The sequence below is a fragment of the Saccopteryx bilineata genome, chromosome 1 (assembly GCF_036850765.1).
Source record: "Saccopteryx bilineata isolate mSacBil1 chromosome 1, mSacBil1_pri_phased_curated, whole genome shotgun sequence".
Lineage (NCBI taxonomy): Eukaryota > Metazoa > Chordata > Mammalia > Chiroptera > Emballonuridae > Saccopteryx > Saccopteryx bilineata.
In genome coordinates, this window is record NC_089490.1 from 268,549,681 (window position 1) to 268,575,219 (window position 25,539).

A 25,539-nucleotide genomic window follows, 5' to 3' on the forward strand; every position below is an offset into this window, starting at 1 on the left:
GTAAAGCTTTGGCCTGGCCTATGGAAGTCCTGGGTTCAATTCCCTGTCAGGGTACACAGGAGAAGTGCCCATCTGCTTCTCTACTCTTCTCCCTCTCCTTCCTTTCTCTCTCTTTTCCATTCCCACAGCCAAGGCTCCATTGGAACAAAGTTGGCCCGGGCACTGAGGACGGCTCCATCTCCTCCGCCTCAGGCGTTAGAATGGCTCCAGCTGCAACAGAGCAACACCCTAGATGGGCAGAGCATCACCCCCTGGTGTGCATGCTGGGTAAATCCCGATCGAGTGCATGCGGGAGTTTATCTGACTGCCTCCCTGCTTCTAACTTCAGAAATATACTAAAAGCAAGCAAAAAAACCCCAAATAGCCAAAGTAATCCTAAGGAAAAAAACGAAGCTGGAGGTATTACAATACCTGACTTCAAATTATACTACAGTACCATGATAATCAAAACAGCATGATATTGGCAGAAAAATAGACAGACCAATGGAAGACAATATAGAGCCCAGAAATAAAACCACATATATATGGTGAAATCATCTTTGACAAAGGATCCAAAAACACACAATGGAGAACAGAAAGCCTCTTCAACAAATGGTGCTGGGAAAAATGGAGAGCCACATGCTAAAGAATGAAACTCGGCTACAGTTTGTCTCCTTGTACCAAAGTTAATTCAAAATGGATCAAAGACCTAAATATAAGATCCGAAACACTAAATTACATAGAAGAAAACATAGGTACTAAACTCATGGACCTTGGCCATAAAGAACATTTTATGAATTTGACTTCAATGGCAAGGCAAAGATAAATGAATGGGACTACATCAGACTAAGAAGCTTTTGCACAGCAAAAGAAACTGACAACAAAACAGACAGCCAGCTAAATGGGAGATGATATTTTCAAACAACAGCTCTGATAAGGGCCTAATTTCAAAATATGCAAGGAACTCACAAAACTTAATAAACAAGCAAACAATCCAATAAAAAAAATAGGAAGAGGACTTGAACAGAGACTTCTTCCAGGAAGAAATACAAATGGCCAATAGATATATGAAAAGATGCTCATCTTCACTAGCTATTAGAGAAATGCAAATCAAAACTATAATGAAATACCACCTCATACCTGTTAGATTAGCTATTATCAACAAGACAGGTAATAACAAGTGTTGGAGAGGCTGTGGAGAAAAAGGAACCCTCATTCACTGTTGGTGGGAATGTAAAGTAGTACAACCATTATGGAAGAAAGTATGGTGGTTCCTCAAAAAATTAAGTGTAGAACTACCATATGGCCCAGCAATCCCTCTATGGGGTATATACCCCCAAAATTCAAAAACATTTGTACGTAAAGACACGTGCACCTCATGTTCATCATAGCATTGTTCACAGTGCCCAAGACACTGAAACAACCTAAAAGTCCTTCAATAGAGGATTGGATAAAGAAGACTTGTTACATACATATATACTATGGAATACTACTCAGCCATAAGAAATGATGACATAGGATCATTTACAACAACATGGATGGACCTTGATAACATTATACTGAGTGAAATAAGTAAATCAGAAAAAACTAAGAAGTATGATTCCATACAACGGTGGGACACAAAATTGAGACCGATGGACATGAATAAGAGTGCAGTGGTTACCAAGGAGAAGGGAAAGGAGGGGAGGGTAGGGGCATAAAGAAAACCAAATAAAAGGTGACGGAGGACAATTTGACTTAGATGATAGGTATACAACATAATCAAATGCCAAAATGATCTGGAGATGTTTTCCCTGAATCTATGTACTTTAGTTCAGTGGTCCTCAACCCCCGGGCCGCGGACCAGTACCGGTCTGTGGGCCATTTGGTACCAGTCCACAGTGAAAGAATAAATAACTTACATTATTTTCGTTTTATTTATATTTAAGTCTGAACAATGTTTTATTTTTTAAAAATGACCAGATTCCCTCTGTTACATCCATCTAAGATTCACTCTTGACTCTTGTCTCGGTCACGTGATACATTTATCTGTCTCACCATAAGGGCTGGTCCGTGAAAATATTTTCTGACATTAAACTGGTCCGTGGTCCAAAAAAGGTTGGAGACCACTGCTCTAGTTGATCAATGTCACCCCTATAAAATTAATTTGTGTGTCTCATGAAATCTTTCTATATCTTTCTATCACAAAGAGATTCTGTATTTCTAAGATTTTTAAGGTTTTGTTTCATGTTTAGGTCTCTAAATTCTTTTTTATTAATGTTTTTAATATGTTTTAGAATACATATTAAATCTCTAGGGTAATACACCCCAAATATATGTATTTCAATAGACAGAGAGAGATAGAGAGAGACAGAGAAAGGGACAGGTAGGGCCAGACAGGAAGGGAGAGAGATGAGAAGCATCAGTTCGATGCAGCTCCTTAGTTGTTCACTGACTGCTTTTTCATATGTGCCTTGACCAGGGGGCTACAGCAGAGCAAGTGACTCCTTGGTCAAGACAGAGACCTTGGGCTTCAAGCCAGCGACCTTTGGGCTCAAGCCAGAGACCATGGGTTCATGTCTATGATACCAAGCTCAAGCCAACAACTTCATGCTAAAGCCGGTGACCTTACTCTCAAGGCAGGAGAGCCCACGTTCAAGAGGGTGACCTTGAAGTTTTGAACCTGGGTCCTCTGCTTCCCAGTTTGATACTCTATCCACTGTGCCACCACCTGGTCAGGTTGTATTGATTTTTTAAATTTAGTGGGTGCCATTTGTTAATAGGATCATATAGGTTTCAAGTGTACATTTCTATGTTACATGATCTGTATATTGCATTGTGTTTCCACCATCCAAAGTCAAATTATCTTCTGTCACCATATATTTAGCCTCTTTTACCTCCCCCACCTCCTTTTCTCTGGTAACTACCATACTGTTGTCTGTGTCTATGAGTTTCAGTTTTATATCCCACATATGAATGAAATCTTATGGTTTTAGGTTTTTCTGATTGACTTATTTCACTTAGCATACTATTCTTTTTTTTTTCTGGGTTTTTTTTTCTTTCATTTTTTCGAAGCAGGAAACGGGGAGGCAGTCAGACAGATTCCTGCATGTGCCCGGCCGGGATCCACCCGGCATGCCCACCAGGGGGCGATACTCTGCCCCTCTGGGGCATTGCTCTGTTGCATCCAGAGCCATTCTAGCGCCTGAGGCAGAGGCCACAGAGCCATCCTCAGCGCCCGGGCCATCTTTGCTCCAATGGAGCCACAGCTGTGGGAGGGGAAGAGAGAGACAGAGAGGAAGGAGAGGGGGAGGAGTGGAGAAGCAGATGGGCGCTTCTCCTGTGTGCCCTGGCCGGGAATCGAACCCGGGACTCCTGCACGCCAGGCCAACGCTCTACCACTGAACCAACCGGCCAGAGCCTAGCATACTATTCTTAAGATCTATCCATGTTATCACAAATTGCAGTATTTCATCTTTTCTTATGGCTGATTTGTATTCCATATATACCCTTAACTAATTTATTTTAAATTAACTTTATTTGAGGTATAATTAGCATAAAATTAAACTGCCATTTTAAGTACAATTTGTTGAGTTGGTCAAATTATACTGGTCAGTTTCAATGAATATATAGATCAGTCCGTTATTGTTAAAGACTCTCATGCTCTTTTAGTCAGTCCCCACCCCATCACTGCACCAGACAACTAGCAATGCTTTCTATCTGGAAGGATTAGGTGGTGGTTGTTTTTTTAGTGTTTCATACAAGTGTAATTATAATTATACAGTATGTATTTTGTATCTGGCTTCTTTTGCTCAGTCTTTTTGAACCTTGTAAAGGTTATTACATGTTTGTTACATTGAATATTTTGATGCATGGATAGTCCACAATTTATTTGTTCATTCACCTATTAAGGGACATGTACAATTGTTTTCAGTCATGGGCTATTACGAATAAAGCTGTTATGAACATCCATGTATAAGATTTTATGTGAATATATGTCTTCTTTTAGGAAAATAGCCAGAAGTGTAATTGTTGGATCATATCGTAAATGCATGTTTACTTTTATATGAAAGTGACAAGCTATTTTCCAAAAAAGGTGTGTTGCTTTACATTGTATCAATGATACTTGAGTGTTCCAGTAGCACTGCATCTTTTTCAACACTTGACATTATTAGTCTTTTAAAGTATAGCCACTTCATTGAGTGTGTAATGGTATATCTATTTGGTTTAAATTTGCATTTTTCTGATGACTAGTAATGTTGGATGGATGTCTGTATGCTCAATGGCCATTCATATATCTTCTCTTGTAAAATATTATTGAAATTTTATACTCATTTTTTATTGCCTGTTATTTCTCTTATTATTAAGTTGTAAGAGTTATTTGCATGTTCTCCATGTAAGTCCTTTGTTAACTATATGTATTGTAAAATTTCCCCCCGGGATTATGGTTTTCGTTTTCTTAACAATGTCTTTTAAAAAGCAAAAATGTTTAATTTTGATGAAGTTACCATAGTTTTATCATTTTCATATATGGTTGATGCTTTTTTGTGTCTCAAATTTTTGCCCACCTTTTAATAATATAGTATTTCACATATACTGTTACTACTTTGCTATGATATTGTTTCATTTTTTCCCCTCTTACCTTTTGTGTTATTGTTTCATATTTTTTAGTCCTACCTATGTTTTTTAACAACATGTTACAAACCCTGCTATGCATTGTTACTGGTTTTTCTTTAAACGGACTTTTTTTCTTCAAAGAATGTAAGAAATTAAAACAAGTTTTATCTACCCACATGTTAATCTTTTCTGGTATTCCTCATTCCTTTGTGTAGATCCAGATTTTCATCTGGTATCATTTTCCTTTTGCTTGAAAAGGATCCTTAACATCTTTTATAGTATAGGTCTATTGGAAAATAAATTTTCTTTTTTGGTAGGGGAGGTAGGGGACTCCGAAAAGTTTTTGTTTTGACTTATTTCTGAAAGATATTTTCAATAGATGTAGAATTACAAGTTAAAGTTTTTGTCCTTTCAGCACTTTAAAGATGTCAGTCCCTTGTTTTCTGGTTTATATATATTCCAATGAACAGTCTATGGTAATTCCTTATTTTTGTTCCTTGGTACATAATTTCTTTTTTTCCTCTGACTGCTGTTAAGGTTTTCTTTAACGCTGATTTTTAGAAATTTAATTATAATGTGCCTTTATGTAGTTTATTTGTGTTTATTGTGCTTTGATTCATTGGATTTCTTTGATCTTTTCATGTATAGCTTTCATCAAATTTGGAAACTTTGGGGCCATTATTTCTTCAAATATTTTTTCTACACCTCTTTCCTTCCCCTTTTCTAATTACACATATATTAGATCACTTGACCTTTTTCCACAAGTTGCTGCAGCTCTGTTTAATGCCACCCCCACTTTTTTTTCACTCTTTGCTTTTGTTTTGGCTATATATTACTGTGTATTTAAGTTAAAAAAATTTTTTTGCAATGTTTAATCTGTTGTGGTTCTCATCTAGTAAATATTTGAGGCTTAGTATTTTTCATCCCTAGAAGATCCATTTGGTTCTGTTAATATTTTCCATTTCTCTCCTCACTGTGTTCATATTTCTTTTTAAATATATAGACATAGAATACCTATGAATGTGTAATGTATTGTTCTGCTGATTTCTTTATCTGTCATTTCTGAATTACTTTTTACTCTGGCAGCTGTATGGAGAATAGATTGTAAGTGGGTAACAAGGAGGAAGGAAGATGCAAGGTTCAGATAAAGTAGCAGCTGGAACTGATGAGAACTAATTTAATTCTAGATTTATTTCTCCACAGGCATTCTACTTTTTCCATGAAGCCTTCTCTCACATTAGCCCACATATCTGTTGTTTTCCTATTATAAGCAAGTCCAATTTCACCTTATTATGTTTCATGTATATGTTGATATATTACCCAGAATCCTCCAGTGGCTTCTCAGGTCACTTATGAGAAAACCTGAAGTCCTTGTTGATAATCTACAAGGTTCTGTGTGCCTCTAGGCTTCCTCTCTATCCTCATTTTTGACTTGAATATTCATTACACACCACTCTGTCTTCACACTGGACTCATTGCTGTTCCATAAACACTTCAAACATACTCCCACATCAAAATCTTTTTTTTTTTATAATTTTATTTTTTTAATGGGGTGACATCAATAAAGCAGGATACATATATTCAAAGATAACAAGTCCAGGTTATCTTGTCGTTCAATTATGTTGCATACCCACCACCCAAAGTCAGATTGTCCTCCGTCACCCTCTATCTTGTTCTCTCTGTGCCCCTCCCCCTCCCCCTTTCCCTCCCCCATTCCCCCCTCCCCCCCGTAACCACCACACTCTTATCAATGTCTCTTAGTTTCACTATTATGTCCCACCTACGTATGGAATAATACAGTTCCTGGTTTTTTCTGATTTACTTATTTCGCTTCGTATCATGTTATCAAGACCCCACCATTTTGCTGTAAATGTTCCGATGTCATCATTTCTTATGGCTGAGTAGTATTCCATAGTGTATATGTGCCACATCTTCTTTATCCAGTCATCTATTGATGGGCTTTTTGGTTGTTTCCATGTCCTGGCCACTGTGAACAATGCTGCAATAAACATGGGGCTGCATGTGTCTTTACGTATCAATGTTTCTGAGTTTTGGGGATATATACCCAGTAGAGGAATTGCTGGGTCATAAGGTAGTTCTATTTTCAGTTTTTTGAGGAACCACCATACTTTCTTCCATAATGGTTGTACTACTTTACATTCCCACCAACAGTGTATGAGGGTTCCTTTTTCTCCACAGCCTCTCCAACATTTGCTATTACCTGACTTGCTAATAACAGCTAATCGAACAGGTGTGAGGTGGTATCTCATTGCCGTTTTGATTTGCATTTCTCTAATAGCTAAAGAAGATGAGCATCTTTTCATATATCTGTTGGCCATTTGTATTTCTTCCTGGGAGAAGTGTCTATTCATATCCTCTTCCCATTTTTTTATGGGATTGTTTGTTTGTTTGTTATTGAGTTTTATGAGTTCTTTGTATATTTTGGATATTAAGCCCTTATCTGAGCTGTTGTTTGAAAATATCATTTGCCATTTAGTTGGCTTTCTGTTTATTTTGTTATCAGTTTCTCTTGCTGAGCAAAAACTTCTTAGTCTGATGTAGTCCCATTCATTAATTTTTGCCTTCACTTCTCTTGCCATTGGAGTCAAATTCATAAAATGCTCTTTAAAACCCAGGTCCATGAGTTGAGTACCTATGTCTTCTTCTATGTACTTAATTGTTTCAGGTCTTATGTTTAGATCTTTGATCCATTTTGAGTTAATTTTTGTACAGGGGGAGAGACTGTAGTCCAGTTTCATTCTTTTGCATGTGGCTTTCCAGTTTTCCCAGCACCATTTATTGAAGAGGCTTTCTTTTCTCCATTGTGTGTTGTTGGCCCCTTTATCAAAAATTATTTGACTATATATATGTGGTTTTATTTCTGGACTTTCTATTCTGTTCCATTGGTCTGAGTGTCTATTTTTCTGCCAATACCATGCTGTTTTGATTGTCGTGGCCCTATAATAGAGTTTGAAGTCAGGTATTGTTATGTCCCCAGCTTCATTCTTTTTCTTTAGGATTGCTTTGGCTATTCGGGGTTTTTTATAGTTCCATATAAATCTGATGATTTTTTGCTCTATTTCTTTAAAAAACGTCATTGGAAGTTTGATGGGAATTGCATTAAATTTGTATATTGCTTTGGGTAATATAGCCATCTTGATTATATTTATTCTTCCTAGCCAAGAACAAGGTATATTCTTCCATCTCATTATATCTTTTTCGATTTCCCTTAACAATGGTTTATAGTTTTCATTATATAAGTCCTTTACATTCTTTGTTATGTTTATTCCTAAGTATTTTATTTTTTTTGTTGCAATCGTGAAGGGGATTATTCTTTTGAGTTCCTTCTCAGTTGTTTCATTGTTGGCATATAGAAAGGCTATTGACTTCTGTATGTTAATTTTGAATCCTGCGACCTTACTGTATTGGCTTATTGTTTCTAGTAGTCTTTTTGTGGATTCTTTGGGGTTTTCGATGTATAGGATCATATCATCTGCAAAAAGTGATACCTTTACTTCTTCTTTTCCGATATGGATGCCTTTTATTTCTTTGTCTTGTCTGATTGCTCTGGCGAGAACCTCTAGTACCACATTAAATAAGAGTGGAGAGAGTGGACAACCCTGTCTTGTTCCTGATTTAAGGGGGAAAGCCTTCAGTTTAGTGCCATTTAATATGATGTTAGCTGATGGTTTATCATATATGGCCTTTATCATGTTGAGATATTTTCCTTCTATACCCATTTTGTTGAGAGTCTTAAACATAAAATTGTGTTGTATTTTATCGAAAGCCTTTTCTGCATCTATTGATAAGATCATGTGGTTTTTGTTCTTTGTTTTGTTGATATGGTGTATTACGTTAACCGTTTTACGTATGTTGAACCATCCTTGAGATTCTGGGATGAATCCCACTTGATCATGATGTATTATTTTTTTAATATGTTGTTGTATTCGATTTGCTAGTATTTTGTTTAGTATTTTAGCATCTGTATTCATTAGAGATATTGGTCTGTAGTTTTCTTTTTTTGTGCCATCCTTGCCTGGTTTTGGTATGAGGGTTATGTTGGCCTCATAAAATGTGTTTGGAAGTATTGCTTCTTCTTCAATTTTTTGGAAGACTTTGAGTAGAATAGGAACCAAGTCTTCTTTGAATGTTTGATAAAATTCGCTGGTAGAGCCGTCAGGGCCTGGACTTTTATTTTTGGGGAGGTTTTTAATGGTTTTTTCTATTTCTTCTCTACTGATAGGTCTGTTTAGGCTTTCTGCTTCTTCTTGACTCAGTCTAGGAAGGTTGTATTTTTCTAGGAATTTATCCATTTCTTCTAGGTTGTTGAATTTAGTGGCATAAAGTTTTTCATAGTATTCTACAATAATTCTTTGTATATCTACGGTGTCCGTGGTGATTTCTCCTCTTTCATTTTGTATTTTGTTTATATGAGTTCTTTCTCTTTTTTCCTTGGTAAGTCTTGCCAAGGGTTTGTCAATTTTGTTGATCTTTTCAAAGAACCAGCTCCTTGTTCTATTAATTTTTTCTATAGTTTTTCTGTTCTCTAATTCATTTATTTCTGCTCTGATTTTTATTATCTCCTTTCTTCGGCTGGTTTTGGGTTGTCTTTGTTCTTCTTTTTCTAGTTCCTTAAGGTGAGAAGTTAAGTGGTTCACTTGGGTTCTCTCTTGTTTGTTCATATATGCCTGAAGCGATATGAACTTCCCTCTTATCACTGCTTTTGCTGCATCCCATAGATTCTGATATGTCGTATTGTCATTTTCATTAGTCTGTATATATCTTTTGATCTCTGCACTTATTTCTTCTTTGACCCATTCATTTTTTAAAAGTATGTTGTTTAGTTTCCACATTTTTGTGGGATTTTTTTCCTCTTTTTTGCAGTTGAATTCTAGTTTCAAGGCTTTATGATCAGAAAATATGCTTGGTACAACTTCAATTTTTCTGAATTTGCTGATGTTGTTTTTGTGGCCCAACATATGGTCAATTCTTGAGAATGATCCATGTACACTGGAGAAAAATGTATACTCAGTCACTTTGGGATGAAATGTCCTGTAGATGTCTATCATATCCAGGTGCTCTAGTGTTTTGTTTAAGGCCACTATGTCTTTGTTGATTCTCTGTTTGGATGACCGATCTAGAGCCGTCAGCGGTGTATTGAGGTCTCCAAGTATGATTGTATTTTTGTCAGTTTTTGTTTTAAGGTCAATAAGTAGCTGTCTTATATATTTTGGTGCTCCTTGGTTTGGTGCATATATATTAAGAATTGTTATTTCTTCTTGATTCAGTGTCCCCTTAGCCATTATGAAATGGCCATTTTTGTCTCTGAGTACTTTTCCTGTCTTGTAGTCAGCATTATCCGATATGAGTATTGCTACACCTGCTTTTTTTTGGATGTTATTTGCTTGGAGTATTGTTTTCCAGCCTTTCACTTTGAATTTGTTTTTATCCTTGTTACTTAGATGAGTTTCCTGTAGGCAGCATATAGTTGGATTTTCTTTTTTAATCCATTCTGCTACTCTGTGCCTTTTTATTGGTGAGTTTAATCCGTTTACATTTAGTGTAATTATTGATACTTGTGAGTTCCCTATTGCCATTTTATATCTTGCTTTCTGTTAGTTTTGTGTCTTGTTTGATCCTTCTCTTTCGTTTTTCTATCTTTTGTTTTTATTTGGTTGTATTCCATACATCTTTCCTCTGTTGCTATCTTTTTTATCTCATGTGCTTCTGTGGTGGTTTTTTCAATGGTGGTTACCTTTGAGTAATGAAAAGGGTCCCTACCCTGTTCATTGTAGCGAACTATTTTGTGAGTACTTTTGCACTCCATCGTCCTTTGCTGCTGTTAATCTCCATCTTCTCCCCCTCTTTTTGTTGTTGTCACAGTTTAAATTTGGTTTTATTGTGTTCTTCTTGGAGCTTTTACTTGTGGCTCTGTTTTTTTTTGTTCTTTGTATCTGATTGGAGAACCCCCTTTAGTAATTCCTGGAGTGGGGGTTTTCTGATGATAAATTCCCTCATCTTTTCTGTATCTGTGAATGTTTTTATTTCTCCTTCGTATTTGAAGGATAGCTTTGATGGGTATAGTATTCATGGTTGAAAGTTCCTCTCTTTCAGGACTTTAAATATTGGGGTCCACTCTCTTCTAGCTTGTAGAGTTTCTGCTGAGAAATCTGATGATAATCTAATGGGCCTTCCTTTATATGTTGTATTCTTCTTTTCCCTGGCTGCCTTGAGAATTTTTTCTTTGCTGTTTGTTTGTGCCAATTTCATTATGATATGCCTTGGAGTAGGTTTGTTGGGGTTAAGAAAACTCGGAGTTCTGTTTGCTTCTTGAACTTGAGGCTTTAGTTCTTTCCACAGGCTTGGGAAGTTCTCATCTATTATTTGTTTGAGTATGTTCTCCATTCCATTTTCTCTCTCTTCTCCCTCTGATATACCTATTATTCTTATGTTATTCTTTTTGATGGAGTCAGATAATTCTTGTAGGGCTATCTCATTTTTTTTAATTTTTGAGTCTCTTTCTTCTTCTCTCTGTTGTGCCTCAAGTTGCTTGTCTTCTATTTCACTAATCCTCTCTTCTATCTGACCTGTTCTATTAGTTAAGCTTGTTATTTCATTTTTCAGCTCGTGAATTGAGTTTTTCATCTCTGTTTGATTTGTTTTTATAGTTTCAATTTCCTTGGACATATATTCTTTGTGTTCATTGAGTTGTTTTCTGAGCTTCCTAAATTGCCTTTCTGTGTTTTCTTGTATATCTCAGAGGATTTTTAGTATTTCTATCTTGAATTCTCTGTCATTTAGCTCCAAGGTTTCCAATATATTAAATTTTTTCTCCATAGATTTTTCCTCATCTAGCTGTGTTACCTCTCTTTCTTTTGTATCCATGATATTCGATTTTCTCTTCCTTAATGGCATCTGAGGGTGGTTTTGTTGATAGTATTAATGAGATTTAATAAAGAATAAAAAGTTAAAAAAAATAACAATAAAAAAAATAAAAAATCAAAAAGAGTTGTTTTTTTTTTTTTTAAATTAATAATGAAATAAAGAAAAATAAAATAAAAATTAAAGAAAAGGAAATTATTCCCCCCCTCCTTTTTTCCTCTCCTCTCCTCTCCCCTCTTTTTTGAGAAAATCTTGTGGTGGACTGTGAATTATAACAAACAATGCCTGTGATGGAGGGCCTGAATTGGGGAAAAGTAATAAAGGGGCAAAAAGAAAAAGAAAAAAAAAAAAAGGAAAGAAAAAAATAAAAAAAGAGCGTATGGACCCACAAAAAGCAAATAAGGAAAAAATTTCGGTCAAGAATGAAATGATTTGCTTTTAGGTGTTGGTTGTCTAAGAGTTATGATGAGAGGAATAAGAGGAAAACGGAAAAATGGGGGGACAAATTAAAAAATTACTATTGTATTTAGTGGAACAAGAACTAGATAATATGGAGAGCCAGGGATGAGAGCACTGCTAGTGAGTTAAAAAGGTGAAGTAAAAACCCCCCAAAATGCCACAAACATAGGTTTGAGTCCCAGATAAGATAATTTGTTTGTTATTGAGGTTTGAATGAGAGGAGATGTAAAGGAGAAAGGAAGAAACTAATATAGAGGGAGAAAAGAAAGAGAGAGAAAAAAAGAGGTAACCACTAAAAGAAGAAAAAAGAAAGGAGAGAGAGAGAGAGAGAGTTAAGGGTTTTGGAGTGCAACCCTCATAGAGAGAAAGGAAGAGAAGAGAAAAGATAATGGGAGATGTAACACTTATGGGTAGTGTAGTTCAAGGAGAGGAGAAAGACCGGTAGAGAGTTAATCGGCCAAATTGGAGGAGGAAAAAAAGTATCAAGAATGAAGATAAGAGAAACAAACGAACAAATATAATAAAATGGGATAGGTTATAAAGTCTGCAGATTATTCTTGATTTTGAGAGGTTATCTTCTTGCTTTTTCTTTTCTCTCCCTCTTCCTGGTCGGTGACTCTGTACCCCGGGTTCTGCCCCTTTGGCACGCTCAGGTAGAGGTTTGCAGTTGATAAGTCTCTATGGCAATGTCATGTATTGTGCTTTAGTCTCGTTGGCAGTCGAAGCTCAATAGCATTTATAGGCTCCGACAGTGAGAGAGTCCGTGTTCCTGGAGCCTTTCTCCTAGTCTTTCCTTCCTTAATTAGTAGCCTGATAATCCAGCTATGGGGTTGCTGCTGCCTCTGCCTGGATAGTAAGAGGCTCAAAGAGCTGGCAACTCCCCACTCTATTTCCACTCAGCACAGGGCTCTGGGTAAGGCTCAGTCAGTCAGAGCTGCTAGCATAATCAGGCGGGCTTTCTGCCCACTCAAAGACCTCTGGCTCTGCCACTCTGTCTGGTAACACAAGCGGGCGCCCACTTCCGGGGCGCTTGGAGGAAACTCTCACTCACTGTCTGTGACCAGGATATCCGGCCAGCAGTCTCACGCTCTGAGTGAAACCCCCAACCGCAGGGAAAAGTTGTAGCGTTGGAATTGAGTCTCACTCCGTCCCCGTGCGCGGCTTTTGCAAGGCGCTGGGGCGGCTCGAGATTCCGCTTTGGCCCACACAAAGGCCCCTGACTCTGCCCCTCTGTGCGATAACACGGGCGCGCACTGCCGAGGCACTCGGAGGAATTGCTCACTCCTTATCTGCGTGCGCAAACCAGGATATGAGGCCGGCCGCGGTTCCCTCTGAGTGAAACACCCTCCAGCACGGAAAATCTCCACCATTGGAATTAGTTCTCACTCCCTCCCGTGCGTGGCTTTCCCAGGAAGAAATTCTCGCCCACTAACTGCGCACCGACCAGGAGACCGGGTAAAATGGCCGCTCTGCTTTTCTTTCTTTGTTTGGGTTTGGCGCAAGTGTTAGCTTGTATTGCCCGGGTTGCCACAGGATCAGATTTTCCTCGACTTGGATCTCTGTGCCACAGCCTGGTTCGGCCGTTTGTGCTGCGGCGGCCTGGATCTATTCACCCCCTTTGCCCGCCTCAGTTTCTATATTCACAGTTACCAGAGAAAGCCGCCCTGTTTAGGTTAGTGAGGAAGGAGGAGCATTTCTTACTCCCTATTTCCTTCAGGGTTTGGTTATATATTTAGCCAATTTTTCACTCAATCATACCTTTGCGTGTATTGCGAAGCATCTGGAAGCTCCAAGTATAGGTTTTTCTGTTTCTGGTTGAAGATCTTGTTGAGTTTTGGGGGAGATTTATCGGTATCACTTCCTACCCCGCCATTACTCTGACGTCATCTCCAAAATCTTTATAATTGATATTTTCTCCGCCTTGAAAATTTTTCTCTTTGATATTTCCCTGGCTTACTGTTTCCTTTAGATGACTGCTCGAGTGTCACTTCCTTAGAATGAGACCTTTCCCGAAACACTGGAAATGTTTTCCTATCACGCCCCAGCTTCTATCCTCTTTTATTTTTCTGCACAGCATTTTTCTACCTCACATCATGTTTCTATATCTCTTTGCTTATTATCTGCTGGGAAGGGAGCTCCATGAGATCAGACAGGATTTTATTTATTCCCCATTGTATCCTTTCTAAAACAATTCCTGGAATATAGGTAGGTCTTAACATTTGTTAGATAAATGAAAGAATGAATTAAAATATCATAAGCCTTTTTTCTTTTCATGGATTTGATTATGTAGAATTGAAAGCAGGTCTGTATAGATGGTAATGATAATAAGCAGCAATATTTCTGGTGAAATTTAGGATCTGAACGTAGTATATAAAGTTTCTTCCTCCTGTCCCCTTTTTCTCCCATGCTCATCCATTGCCTTTGGCATCAAACTCAAGCTCCTTAATCTGGTTTTCAAGGCTTTCTAAGATCTCATCCCCGCTGATATTTTTAACTTTGCTTCTGCTGCATTCATAGTGAGTGATTTATAGTTCCTCTAATATACCCCTTGCAGATGTCTCTTGCAGCATCTCTTACTTTTACATTTTGTCATTTACTTTTCATGGCTCTCTTCTCACAGTGTGTGTGCTCTTCAAAGGAAGGAACTTGTCATAGTTTTGTAATTCCATAACCTAGCATAGTTCCTGGCATATTATACACGGTCAGAAAGGTCAGAAATATTTATGGAATGTAAGAGATGGTTTTGTCTTCAAGTTAGAGACTAGAAATTGGTAACGGCTATATCTGGACCAGTAAATTGGTGGAAGCAGTTTCGTCTCTTTAGTGAACTTGGACTGGCTGTGTCCAGGGACAAGTAGGGATGAGAGTGCACAATATTAGAGTACCCCAATTTTTAGCAAAATCATAGTTGGTGAGGAGGGATGGCATTCACCACAGTTGAATCAGCTCCCTTAACTAAAAAATAAAAAAAATAAAAAAAATAAAAGTGTGAGAAAGGGTATTTATTGGCAGGTGTTACTTAGAAAGAAGCAGAGCCATTTGGAGCAACTGACTATGGAACATTAATTTCATTATTTAGTCTGTGAAAATCATGTAATATGGTGATCTGCTCATCATGAAGAAACAATACAAGGGGCAGAATTCAGGGCAACAGTGGCATATTTATGTTGCTCTCAGGTTATCTTGGACCTACTAACAGTGTTAGTGTTAGGGGTTAGGCTCAATCTGACTGCTTTTGGTTCAGTGGTAAAGAATACTATGAAAATTCAGTTGTATCTGTCAAAGGTGTGGAGAGGGAAATTACTATATTTATTCTATATATTTGTCAACATTAGTTGACAGTTCGCATTTTCTGTGCTGAATTGTGAGTGACAGTAGATTTATAATCAGTTGGCCCAGTGTAGTTGAATATGTAAACATATGCTGTATAATTTTAGTAATATGTATTTTGTAAGAATGTAAATATAATAGAGTCAGGTAGGCTATAGGTTTTTAAAGATTAAAATCATTCTTTTTAAATTAGGTTTGTTACAGATAGAGAAAGTGGCCATTGAAGCATTTCAGATTTGCTGCCTTCTTCTGCCACCTGAAAATAGGAGAAAGTTACAGCTGTTGATGAGGATGATGACAAGGATTTGCTTAAATAAGGAGATGCCGCCACTCTGTGATGGCTTTGGCACCCGAACACTGGTAGGTTGATTTCTAACATCTAACATGACTTGAGTTTTGGGAATATAATTCACCTGAGTAAAGTTTGCTAGCTGGGCAGCCAGAGGAAGGCACATGAGGCATGGCTTGGAATCCATCCAGACTGGCGCTGTGCTTTCGGTCTCAGTGTCGTGAAGAACACAAGGAAAAGTAAAGAGTGAGTAGACTCTGTGTGTAGAGATATCTGCTCTATCCTGCCTATTGTCAACATGGAGAGAGGGAGGGGTGGGCAGAAAGGATAAGTAATCTCTCAGGAAAATAACGCTCTCTCCTCCAGGTCAGAAAGGGTTGCAAAGTCTTTGTTACTGTAACCAGTAGTAAGAAGTAAAATACAGAGTTGGACCAGACAACTCGGAAGCAGAAAAAGAACTTATATTGTGGTATGATCTAAGGATCCATGAATGAGGGTTTTCTTAAAATATTCTCAGTTTTGCTTAAAAATTAAGTAATTTTGAATTCTACTTTGTAATATCAGTATGTGTTTTAAAATAGGGTTTATGTTTAGAATTCCTTATTAGCTAAATTCTCAATTTCTCTCAAAAAAAGTCTTGGGGTAAAACTGATGTTCTATTGGTATGTGTTTGTTCTCTCCATACTCTGGTGACGCCTGCACCCTGAGTGTCCTCTGGCCCAGTTTTAGAAGTCTAGAGTGAGATCAGAGGAGTACTCAGTGCCCAGAGGGGTGATTCATGACCTTTTTTTGGGGGTAGTAGGGCTGAAGGGAAGTTTGCACCTGTTCTCCAGAAGAATTCATGTGTAACATGGCTTCTCTGGAGTTTGTTGTCTCCTGATAAAGAAACTCTATACACATAAATGTGAGCGAAGATAAAGTATCATCAGCTGTGTTGATAAAGTGATGTCTTATTAAACAGAACTACATGCTTATAGGTTTTGAAATAAGATTGTTGGCAATAAAATTAGTTGGTGGGGAATCCATCCAAAGGATAGCATTAAGAATTGTGAACTTAATATGAATTCTGTGGAAACAGCTGCTATAATATTTTTTATATTTCTGCTTACCATGAAGAGTCTTATCACTTAATGCACTTCCTGTAAAGTGTCATGATTTTCTTCAATGGTGACAGTCAAATGTACATTCAGAGTCCTAGAGGAAATATCAACCAAGAAAGTGTATAGTGCCTAAAGCACACAGACTGTGGTAGTAGATTTTTTAAAAATCATGAAATTAGGGTATTATCAGACTGAATGGCTATAAAGTACACTGAACTTAGAAGTGCTACGTGATCCAAGTCATGGTGGTAATGATAATTTTCAGAATTTGTTTAAACATATGTATTTAAAACCACCTGTGAAAGGGGGTTAAAAGCTATTCAAACATTGCTGCTAGTGTCTGTGAAATGGGATGCACATTCTGTTCATGCTGATTAATGAGAAAATCAGCCCACCTGAGATGACCAGGTGTGGCCAGTGTCCAGTGAGGATGTGTGCCCTGTGCTGTGGGCCATTTCCGACTAGTCATGTTTGCTTATTATAAATTAGATTGCACTTAAGTTAGATTAGGAAAAAGAAATTTCATCTGTATTAATTTAAAACCCCTGCCTTTTAAAAATTTTTTTATTTTTAGATGATTCAGACATTTTCCCGTTGCATCTTGTGTTCCAAGGATGAAGTAGACCTGGATGAGTTATTAGCTGCTAGGTTGGTGACATTTCTGATGGACAATTATGAAGAGATTCTGAAAGTCCCTCTGACCTTGCAGACCTCCATAGAGGAGCGTGTGGCTCACCTACGAAGAGTGCAGGTAAAGGAAGTGATGTTATCAAACCCTGTGAAATTGTCAGCAAGAAGTCCTGTAAGCTTGCTAGACTTCTTGGGACTTTATGTTATGAAGATTAAGTGCATTAATATGTACAAAGTGCTTACAACAAGACTTGGCACATAGTAAGCACTACAAGTTTGTTATCATTGAAAATTTGTCTATTGCCTACTTTCTTGTATACATCAATGAAAACTACATGTTTTGATTGCAAATTCCTTAAATGAATTTGTTCAGAGTCTATATATACTTCCTGATGGAAATGATTTATGTGAATACATGTCTTGATTCTTAATAGCCCTGCAACCTAGATACTGTTAATATTTGTATTTTTTGGATGAGAAAGTTGCTTGTCCAAGGTCACAGAGCCAGGATTCACAGTGATGAATCAGCGTCCAGAATCATGTTCCCAATAACCATGCCATGCCGCCTCACTTTAAGAGGAGCTGTGTGTGGTAGAACAAGAGCCCAGGAACCATAAATATGTGGGTCAAACTCCTGACTCCCCTCTTCCTTGGTTGTGTGGCTCTTGGCGAGTCCCTTACCCTCTCTAGATCTTAGTTTCTCCAAGTATCAAAATGGGCATTGTGAAGTATTTTACAGTATAATACCATGGATTACTGTAAAACCCCTTGCACAAATGTCTGACATATGGCAGTTTTGAAAGGGTGTGTTATTACCAGTATTGTTGTTATTGTTATGTTAAAAGATGGTCCTGAGGTCAGCCATGGCATTCTTGTCTGGTTTGGCTGCTTTTCTGGGCCTAGAGCTGAAACACAACTGAGGCCTAGATGTTATCTCTAGGGCTTAATGCTTAAGCGCTATTCTCTGGTTCTCTCTCTCTTTTTAAAAAGATTTTATTTATTCATTTTAGAGAGGGGGGAGAGAGAGAGAGAGAGAGAGAGAGAAAGAGAAAGGGTGGGAGGAGCAGGAAGCATCAACTCCCATATGTGCCTTGACCAGGCAAGCCCAGGGTTTCGAACCAGCGATCTCAGCATTGCAGGTTGATGCTTTATCCACTGTGCCAATTTGTTGCTCCTTTAAGGAGGTCTAAAGCCACATGACTGAGAGAAATGGTCAGGGGATGTCCAAATTCCTTGACAAGCTATATGAAATCAGTGGGTCTAAACCACATGACCAACTAAGGGAGGAAAGGTCACCCTGAGGGAAGGTTGTAGTGGGGTCCTTGTTTTCTCAGTTTTGCCTGTTGCTGGACACCTGGGGTGTTTTGCCCTAGTGGCCTTCTGTGCCCAGCCTATAGTCCTTGCTCTGCTCATGTCTTTGTAACTGCCTACCACACACTTATTCTTTCACTGTTAGAATTAGTAGAGGTACCGTAGAGCTGTTTGTTGTAGCACTTAGCTCCTCTAGTTCTCTGTTCTCTCCCATAGATTACTTATACTTAGCTCCTATGTCATAACGCAGGGGGCAGTGCTTCTTTGAAAATGAACAGTGTTACTGGGATGTTCTGGTGAATTGTTTTGGGGCAGTTTGGGGCTGATCTTGGGATAGGCCAATTGTGAAGTAGGCATTGTTTTTCTCATTTCTTAGGTTCTCGCTGTCACCTACCTAGGACTCACCTTTTATTCTGGCCCTTTCCTGCTTTTCCTGGCCTTCTTGCTTCAAATAAAAAAGAAAGTGTCCTGTGCAGACCTCTTTTCCCATGGCTCTGGTCTGTCTCTTAGGTTGTCTCTGATGGATCTAGGAGACGGATGCTGAGGCATGGAATGTACTTAATGTTAAACCTTCTTGGCAACATTTATTTTTAACTGTGGCTTCTGGGAAAAAAATCTTAAGCCAAAGAAGTGAACGTAATAGTAACAATTATATCTACTGCAGAAGAACAATAGGTTCTCTGTTTCTGAAAATATGACCCTCTTGGGGGTCATATTCATTAAAATATTTTTAGTGAATGTTCATTTATTCATAGGTCTTGGTATCGTTTTTCCTTCTATTCTCCCTTCTCCCTTTGCCCCGTGCAATGTCTGCACATTTGTTGTTTTTATCTGATTCTCACTATTCACACTATTTCCTACATGACAGCTGAGCTAAAGGTGTGCCTCTGTCCATCCACAAGGGAGGGAGGACCAGACTCTTCAGATGGGGGAAGGAACCTGGTAATTCATTGTGTATGTCTGACATCGTCACTGTTTGAATTGCTTTGTGTGAACATGTTCAATTTATGTTTCAATTTCACACCTTATTAATAAGGAGGGATCTTGTTTATTAAAATGGCTCTTGGGTTTAAAAGGTAAAAATTTTCTTTAAACCTGTGGCTTTAAGTGATTTTTTTGAAGTTCTGGAAACACTTTTTAACATGGCGTTCCCCCCCCCCCCCCCATCAAATTGAGGAATCAGTGGCATTCCTAGTAGGAGATACACCGTGTTTGATCTGAACGGAGTTTTATAATTTATTTGAAAGTACAGTACACTTCTTTCTTTGACTACTAATCCTTTTGGCTCAGATAAAATACCCAGGAGCTGACATGGATATCACTTTATCTGCTCCATCATTTTGCCGCCAAATCAGTCCAGAGGAGTTTGAATACCAAAGGGCATACGGCTCTCAGGAACCTCTGGCAGCATTGTTGGAGGAAGTCATAACAGATGCCAAACTCTCCAGGAAAGAGAAGAAGAAAAAATTGAAGCAGGTAAAAAGGATATTTTTTAGTCATTTTATTTAAATTTTCTATTGTAATAGATTTCATATGAATCTCATCCTCTGTGATAGCCATTTTGAAAGTACATTGCTTAGTTCATGTATTCCAGAAGTCTCCCTGTTTTACATGGTATGGTCAGTTTCCCACATCTTTATTCGCCAGTGTAGATCTTTTACCATTATTGAACTCTTTATTTATTCTCTAATATTTGTCTTTTATTTTGATATGTGGCATATGATATGAGTTAGTGGAGTAATTACTTTAAATTTAGAAAAGCTATTAAATGAGGACAGATTTCTTTGAAAGGCAAATCAGACTGAATTTAGAAATATAAAATGTCTAGAAATTAAAAGCCTTTTATTTTAGATAACCAGTATCAAGTTGGTTTCTTGCCTCAAGCATCACTGTTTTTAGTTCCTGTTAGACAACATGGCTTAGGGTTTCAAAGAATAGTCTTCAACATAAAATAGGTTTACTATGACCATTCTTAAAATACTGATCAAAGATTAAATGAATGGTTTTTATTTTTAAAGACTGAATCCTGCATAGCTTGTTTCCTGATCACACCATTCATACAGGATTATACACAGCTCAACAGAGTTCTTGATTCCCAATCATATTTTTCTCAGTAATTTTGTTTGTTTGTTTGTTTCTTTTTTTTTTTTACAGAGAGAGAGAGAGAGAGTCAGAGACAGAGAGAGTGACAGACAGACAGGAACAGAGAGATGAGAAGCATCAATCATTAGTTTTTCTTTCTTTATTATTTTTTTTTTTTTGCATTTTTCTGAAGCTGGAAACGGGGAGGCAGTCAGACAGACTCCCGCATGCGCCCGACCGGGATCCACCTAGCACGCCCACCAGGGGGTGATGCTCTGCCCATCCGGGGCATCGCTCTGTTGCCACCAGAGCCACTCTAGTGCCTGAGGCAGAGGCCATGGAGCCATCCCCAGTGCCCGGGCCATCTTTGCTCCAATGGAGCCTTGGCTGTGGGAGGGGAAGAGAGAGATAGAGAGGAAGGAGAGGGGGAGGGGTGGAGAAGCAAATGGGCGCTTCTCCTGTGTGCCCTGGCTGGGAATCGAACCCGGGTCCTCCGCACTCTAGGCCGATGCTCTATCGCTGAGCCAACCGGCCAGGGCAATCACTAGTTTTTCATTGCACATTGCAACACCTTAGTTGTTCTTTGATTGCTTTCTCATATGTGCCTTGACCGTGGGCCTTCAGCAGATCAAGTAACCTTTTGCTTGAGCCAATGACCTTGGGTCCAAGCTGGTGAGCTTTGCTCAAACCAGATGAGCCCGCGCTCAAGCTGGCGACTTTGGGGTCTCGAACTTGGGTCCTCTGCATCCCAGTCCGATGCTCTATCCACTGCACCACCGCCTGGTCAGGCTTTTCTCAGTAATTTTGAAGAAGAGTTCAGTGGTGAGCAATGAAGAAAACATATTTTGTGTCCCTCTAAGCTGTTTTAATATTCTATATACTCTAATGTTTTCCATTTGGGCAGAAGCCCGTGGGGCTGAGTTGGAGATGCAGAGAAATGATGAAATGTATTTGGAACAAAATATTCTTTAATTGTTTATAACATAAGTTATTTTCAAGTCAGAGTTACTTGTGTACATTTTTAAAGTAATGTTTATTTATTGTTAGCAGGGGGGGAAATGTTAAGAAATGGGACTTAAATGAGAAGTTTATTTGAAGATTGGATAAAACTAAAGATAAATTAGATATATAGAAATAATTTAATATAAAGAAGTGAATTTGTGTTGTAAATTTGATTGTGATTTGTTTTCTTCTTTGTTCTCTTTGCTGATGGAAAACAAAAAATGTTAAAAAAAAACAAAAACAGTAAAGTATGGAATCAGAAACTCTTATTTTAAAATTAGATTGCCCAATTTTATTGGCTCTTATCTGCTTTTTTTGGACTCATTGTGGATCTTATTTTTTAGTTTCAAAAATCCTATCCTGAAGTCTACCAAGAACGATTTCCTACACCAGAAAGTGAAGCACTTCTGTTTCCTGAAAAACCAAAAGCCAAACCACAGCTGCTAATATGGGCACTAAAAACCCCCTTCCAACCATTTCAAAGAACAAGAAGTTTTAGAATGTAATACTTCCACAGCTGATAGAGATCTGTGGTAGTGTTTTGAGTAAATAGGTGGTTTAAAGACTATGGTAGTGAAAGAAAGAGCAGAAAATACAGACTACTAAAATGTAAATATGATCTGACTTCAAAAAATGTTGAGCTCTTATCAGTATTTTTCTAAACCTCAATGCTATTTTTAAAGTGTACAGAGCAGGTAAACATTAAGAATTTAATATATGGTGGTAATGTTAACCTGTTTATAATTATTGGAAAATTTAAGGGTATTTTTATTTGTTGTTTTTCATGGTGTTTACGAAATAATTGGGTATACATCCTAGTTACTGATGTCTTTGTTACAACCCAGTCTTAGAAATAGAGTATATACTTGAATAAGAAAAACACTGAGTATTGTTACTGTGATGCTATTGACTTAAAAGCCAATTATGATATCTTCTGGGTAAATTGTTTTTCATTGTTGCGCAAAGGTTCTTAAATGTCCTGTGTTTTTTATTGGAGATTTGTTAGGTGCTATTACAGATATTACTAAAGCTGGTTCTTTTATAACATATATATTTGTTGATATTTACCTATAAGCAGAGGAGATTTACATATGCCTGCAGTGGTATAATTTTAGTCTCGGCTAAAGATTTGAAAACCACACAGGATAAATTCTTTCACTCCTCTTACACATGTGATTCTAAGTCAAATCTTTGTTGTTTCATGAAAACACAAATGGGTTAAGTAAAAGGAGACTGCCTTCTTTATAAATATATTTCCCTCAGCTTCCTCATACTTTTGACAGTAAATAGAATGTAAATAAACACTTTTTAAAAAAATACTGTACTTGGTGTTGTTTATTTTTTTTTCTTTTTCTTTTTGGCATGTAATTAAGTTGGAGAGTATCCTCAAATGCTTAATATCATTGCTTTGGCCACTGTTCTCATATTAGTCATTTATTTTTATGATAAAATAAGAAGTGAGGTTTGGGCTTTTGTACTAGCCTTTAGGAGGGTGATTTGTTCATTTCTTTTACTTAGCTTTATGCCTTTGCAAATAGTGGTGCACTTGGATTATGGAGTATCTGGCAGGCTTCTAAGAGCAGCTACCCAAAATGTAAGAGTAAAGCCCGCTAATTGGCACTCTGCCCTTTGTTCTTTTTTTTTTTTAATTTTAATGGGGTGACATTGATAAATCAGCGTACATATGTTCAGAGAAAACATCTCCAGGTTATTTTGACATTTGATTATGTTGTATACCCATCACCCAAAGTCCAATTGTCTTCCGTCACCTTCTATCTGGTTTTCTTTGTGCCCCTCCCCTCCCCCTCACCCCAGTAACTACCACACTTTTGTCCATGTCTCTGAGTCTCATTTTTATGTCCCACCTATGTATGGAATCATATAGTTCTTAGTGTTTTCTGATTTACTTATTTCACTCAGTATAACGTTATCAGGGTGCATCCATGTTGTTGTAAGTGATCCGTACATAAAGACACATGCAGCCCCATGTTCTGCCCTTTGTTCTGATGTTTCTTTGTAATTGGGAACTGCCCCTCTTCTTTAGAAGCAGAATACTCCAACAATTGACTCAGATTTTGCTTACTTAAAAATAGAAAAATGTATTTGTACTGGTTTGAGTACCACCTTACTTTGCAAATATATAAAGTAATGGGAGATTTTGGTGTTTCAGGATTTATTCTCAAAGCTTGGAATTCTTTTGAGAGCAAAGGAATAAGTCTACTTTTTACTCAATTTGCTCTCCAAAGTAGAGTTTATTTTCTTGAGTTTCTTCTCCTATAGCTTATCTTTGGAAATATATGTTTTCTTTCCCTCCCCTATATATATTACCCCCCTATATATTACTTTTTTAAAAAGCATAACATACTTATGGAGAGATCATAAAACATCACCATCACCCAAGTGTGAAATTAATGAATGAATAATACCAATTTTTCAAAGTGGTTGTACCAATTAACACTCCCATCCACAGTATATGAGTTCCTTTTGTTTAACATCCTCATGCAAACTTACTATTGTCAGTTTGAATTGTCAATGTGGTAGGTATATAATGGTATATTATATGGTTTACTTTGCATTATTAACATGATTAAAGACTATTTCCAAATATTTTTTCCACTTTTGTTTAAATTTTAATATCAGCTTATCAAACTAAACACACAGTTGAGATTCTGACTCAGATTATATTAAAGGTATAAATCAATTTGGAGAGAATTGCTATCATTACAGTAGTAAGTCTTCCAGTCCATGAACATAGTTTATACTTTCATTATTTAGAATAAATGATAAAATTATTTAAATTTCTTTGTACATATTTTGTTAGTTATTCCTACATATTTGGTATGTTTTAAAATGTTAAGTCTTAAAATTTTCAAATATATATAAAAGTAAAGATAATAGTATTTATCCCTAGCTTCAACAGTTACTACTTAACTGATAGGTAGGTGTCTTTATGTTTGATTCTATTATAAATGGGGTTATTTTAAAGTTTCCATTTTCTGGTTTTTGCTTATATAATAGTATGTGTGTCAGTGTGTGTGTGTGTGTGTGTGTGTGTGTGTGTGTGTGTATGTATTCAGTATATTTTGTGTACTGGTTTTTGTACCAAACAACCTTGCTAGACTTTCCTATTCTAAACATCTAGTGTGGTTATTAAATTTTCTACATGCACTACATGTAAGCAAACAGAGACTGTTTTTGTTTTTATTTCTGTGGTTGATAGCATCTTAAATGTCTCCAAGACCCCTGCCTCTTGGTACTTAGGCCCTTGTGTAATCTCACCTTGAGTGTGGATTGGACCTCGTGATATATACTTGTAATAAAGTGAATATGGCAAAAGTGATGGGATAGCACTTCTGAGACTAGATTACAAAAAGGCTCTGGCTTCCATCTAGCTTGTGCTCTCTCTCACTCTCTCCCTGGCTTGCTGAGGAAAGCAAGCTGATCTGCTGGGAGCTGGCCAATGGAGAGGACCATCAGGCAAGGAACTGTCTCTTCCCCACAGCCAGTGAAGACATGAGGCCTGCCAACAGCTGTATGAGTGATCTTGAAGGTGGATCTTTTGAGGCTTGCCAATAGCCACATGAGTGATCTTGGAGGTGGAATCTCCTTCAGTCAAGTCTTGAGATAAAGGCGATGTTAGCTGACCCTTTGATTGCAGCCTGTGAGAGGCCCAAAGCCAGAGGACTCTAAGCTGTGTTTGGATTTCAAACCCACAGAAACGATGAGATAATAAATATTTGTTGCTTTAAGTTACTTAATTCTGGGATAATTTGTTATGAAATGATAAGTACGATATACTTTCCAATTGTTATTTCTTCCCTCCCTCTTGCTACCTTTATTTTTTTTTTATCATTATGAAATGTCACTATCTCTTGTATT

General features: G+C 37.5%; 1 protein-coding gene across 1 annotated transcript in view; it reads left to right on the plus strand.

Annotated features, from left to right (window-relative positions):
* The window catches only part of DEPDC1B (DEP domain containing 1B), a 101,051-nt gene extending 78,128 nt beyond the window's left edge, over window positions 1–22,923 (plus strand). Inside the window, exons 8-11 of the mRNA XM_066242777.1 lie at window positions 15,440–15,606; window positions 17,210–17,386; window positions 19,867–20,052; window positions 22,005–22,923. Coding sequence (XP_066098874.1) covers window positions 15,440–15,606; window positions 17,210–17,386; window positions 19,867–20,052; window positions 22,005–22,166 — 692 coding nt within the window. The 3' untranslated portion in view covers window positions 22,167–22,923. The remainder of the gene's footprint in view (window positions 1–15,439; window positions 15,607–17,209; window positions 17,387–19,866; window positions 20,053–22,004) is intronic.
* Window positions 22,924–25,539: the final 2,616 nt, after the last annotated feature.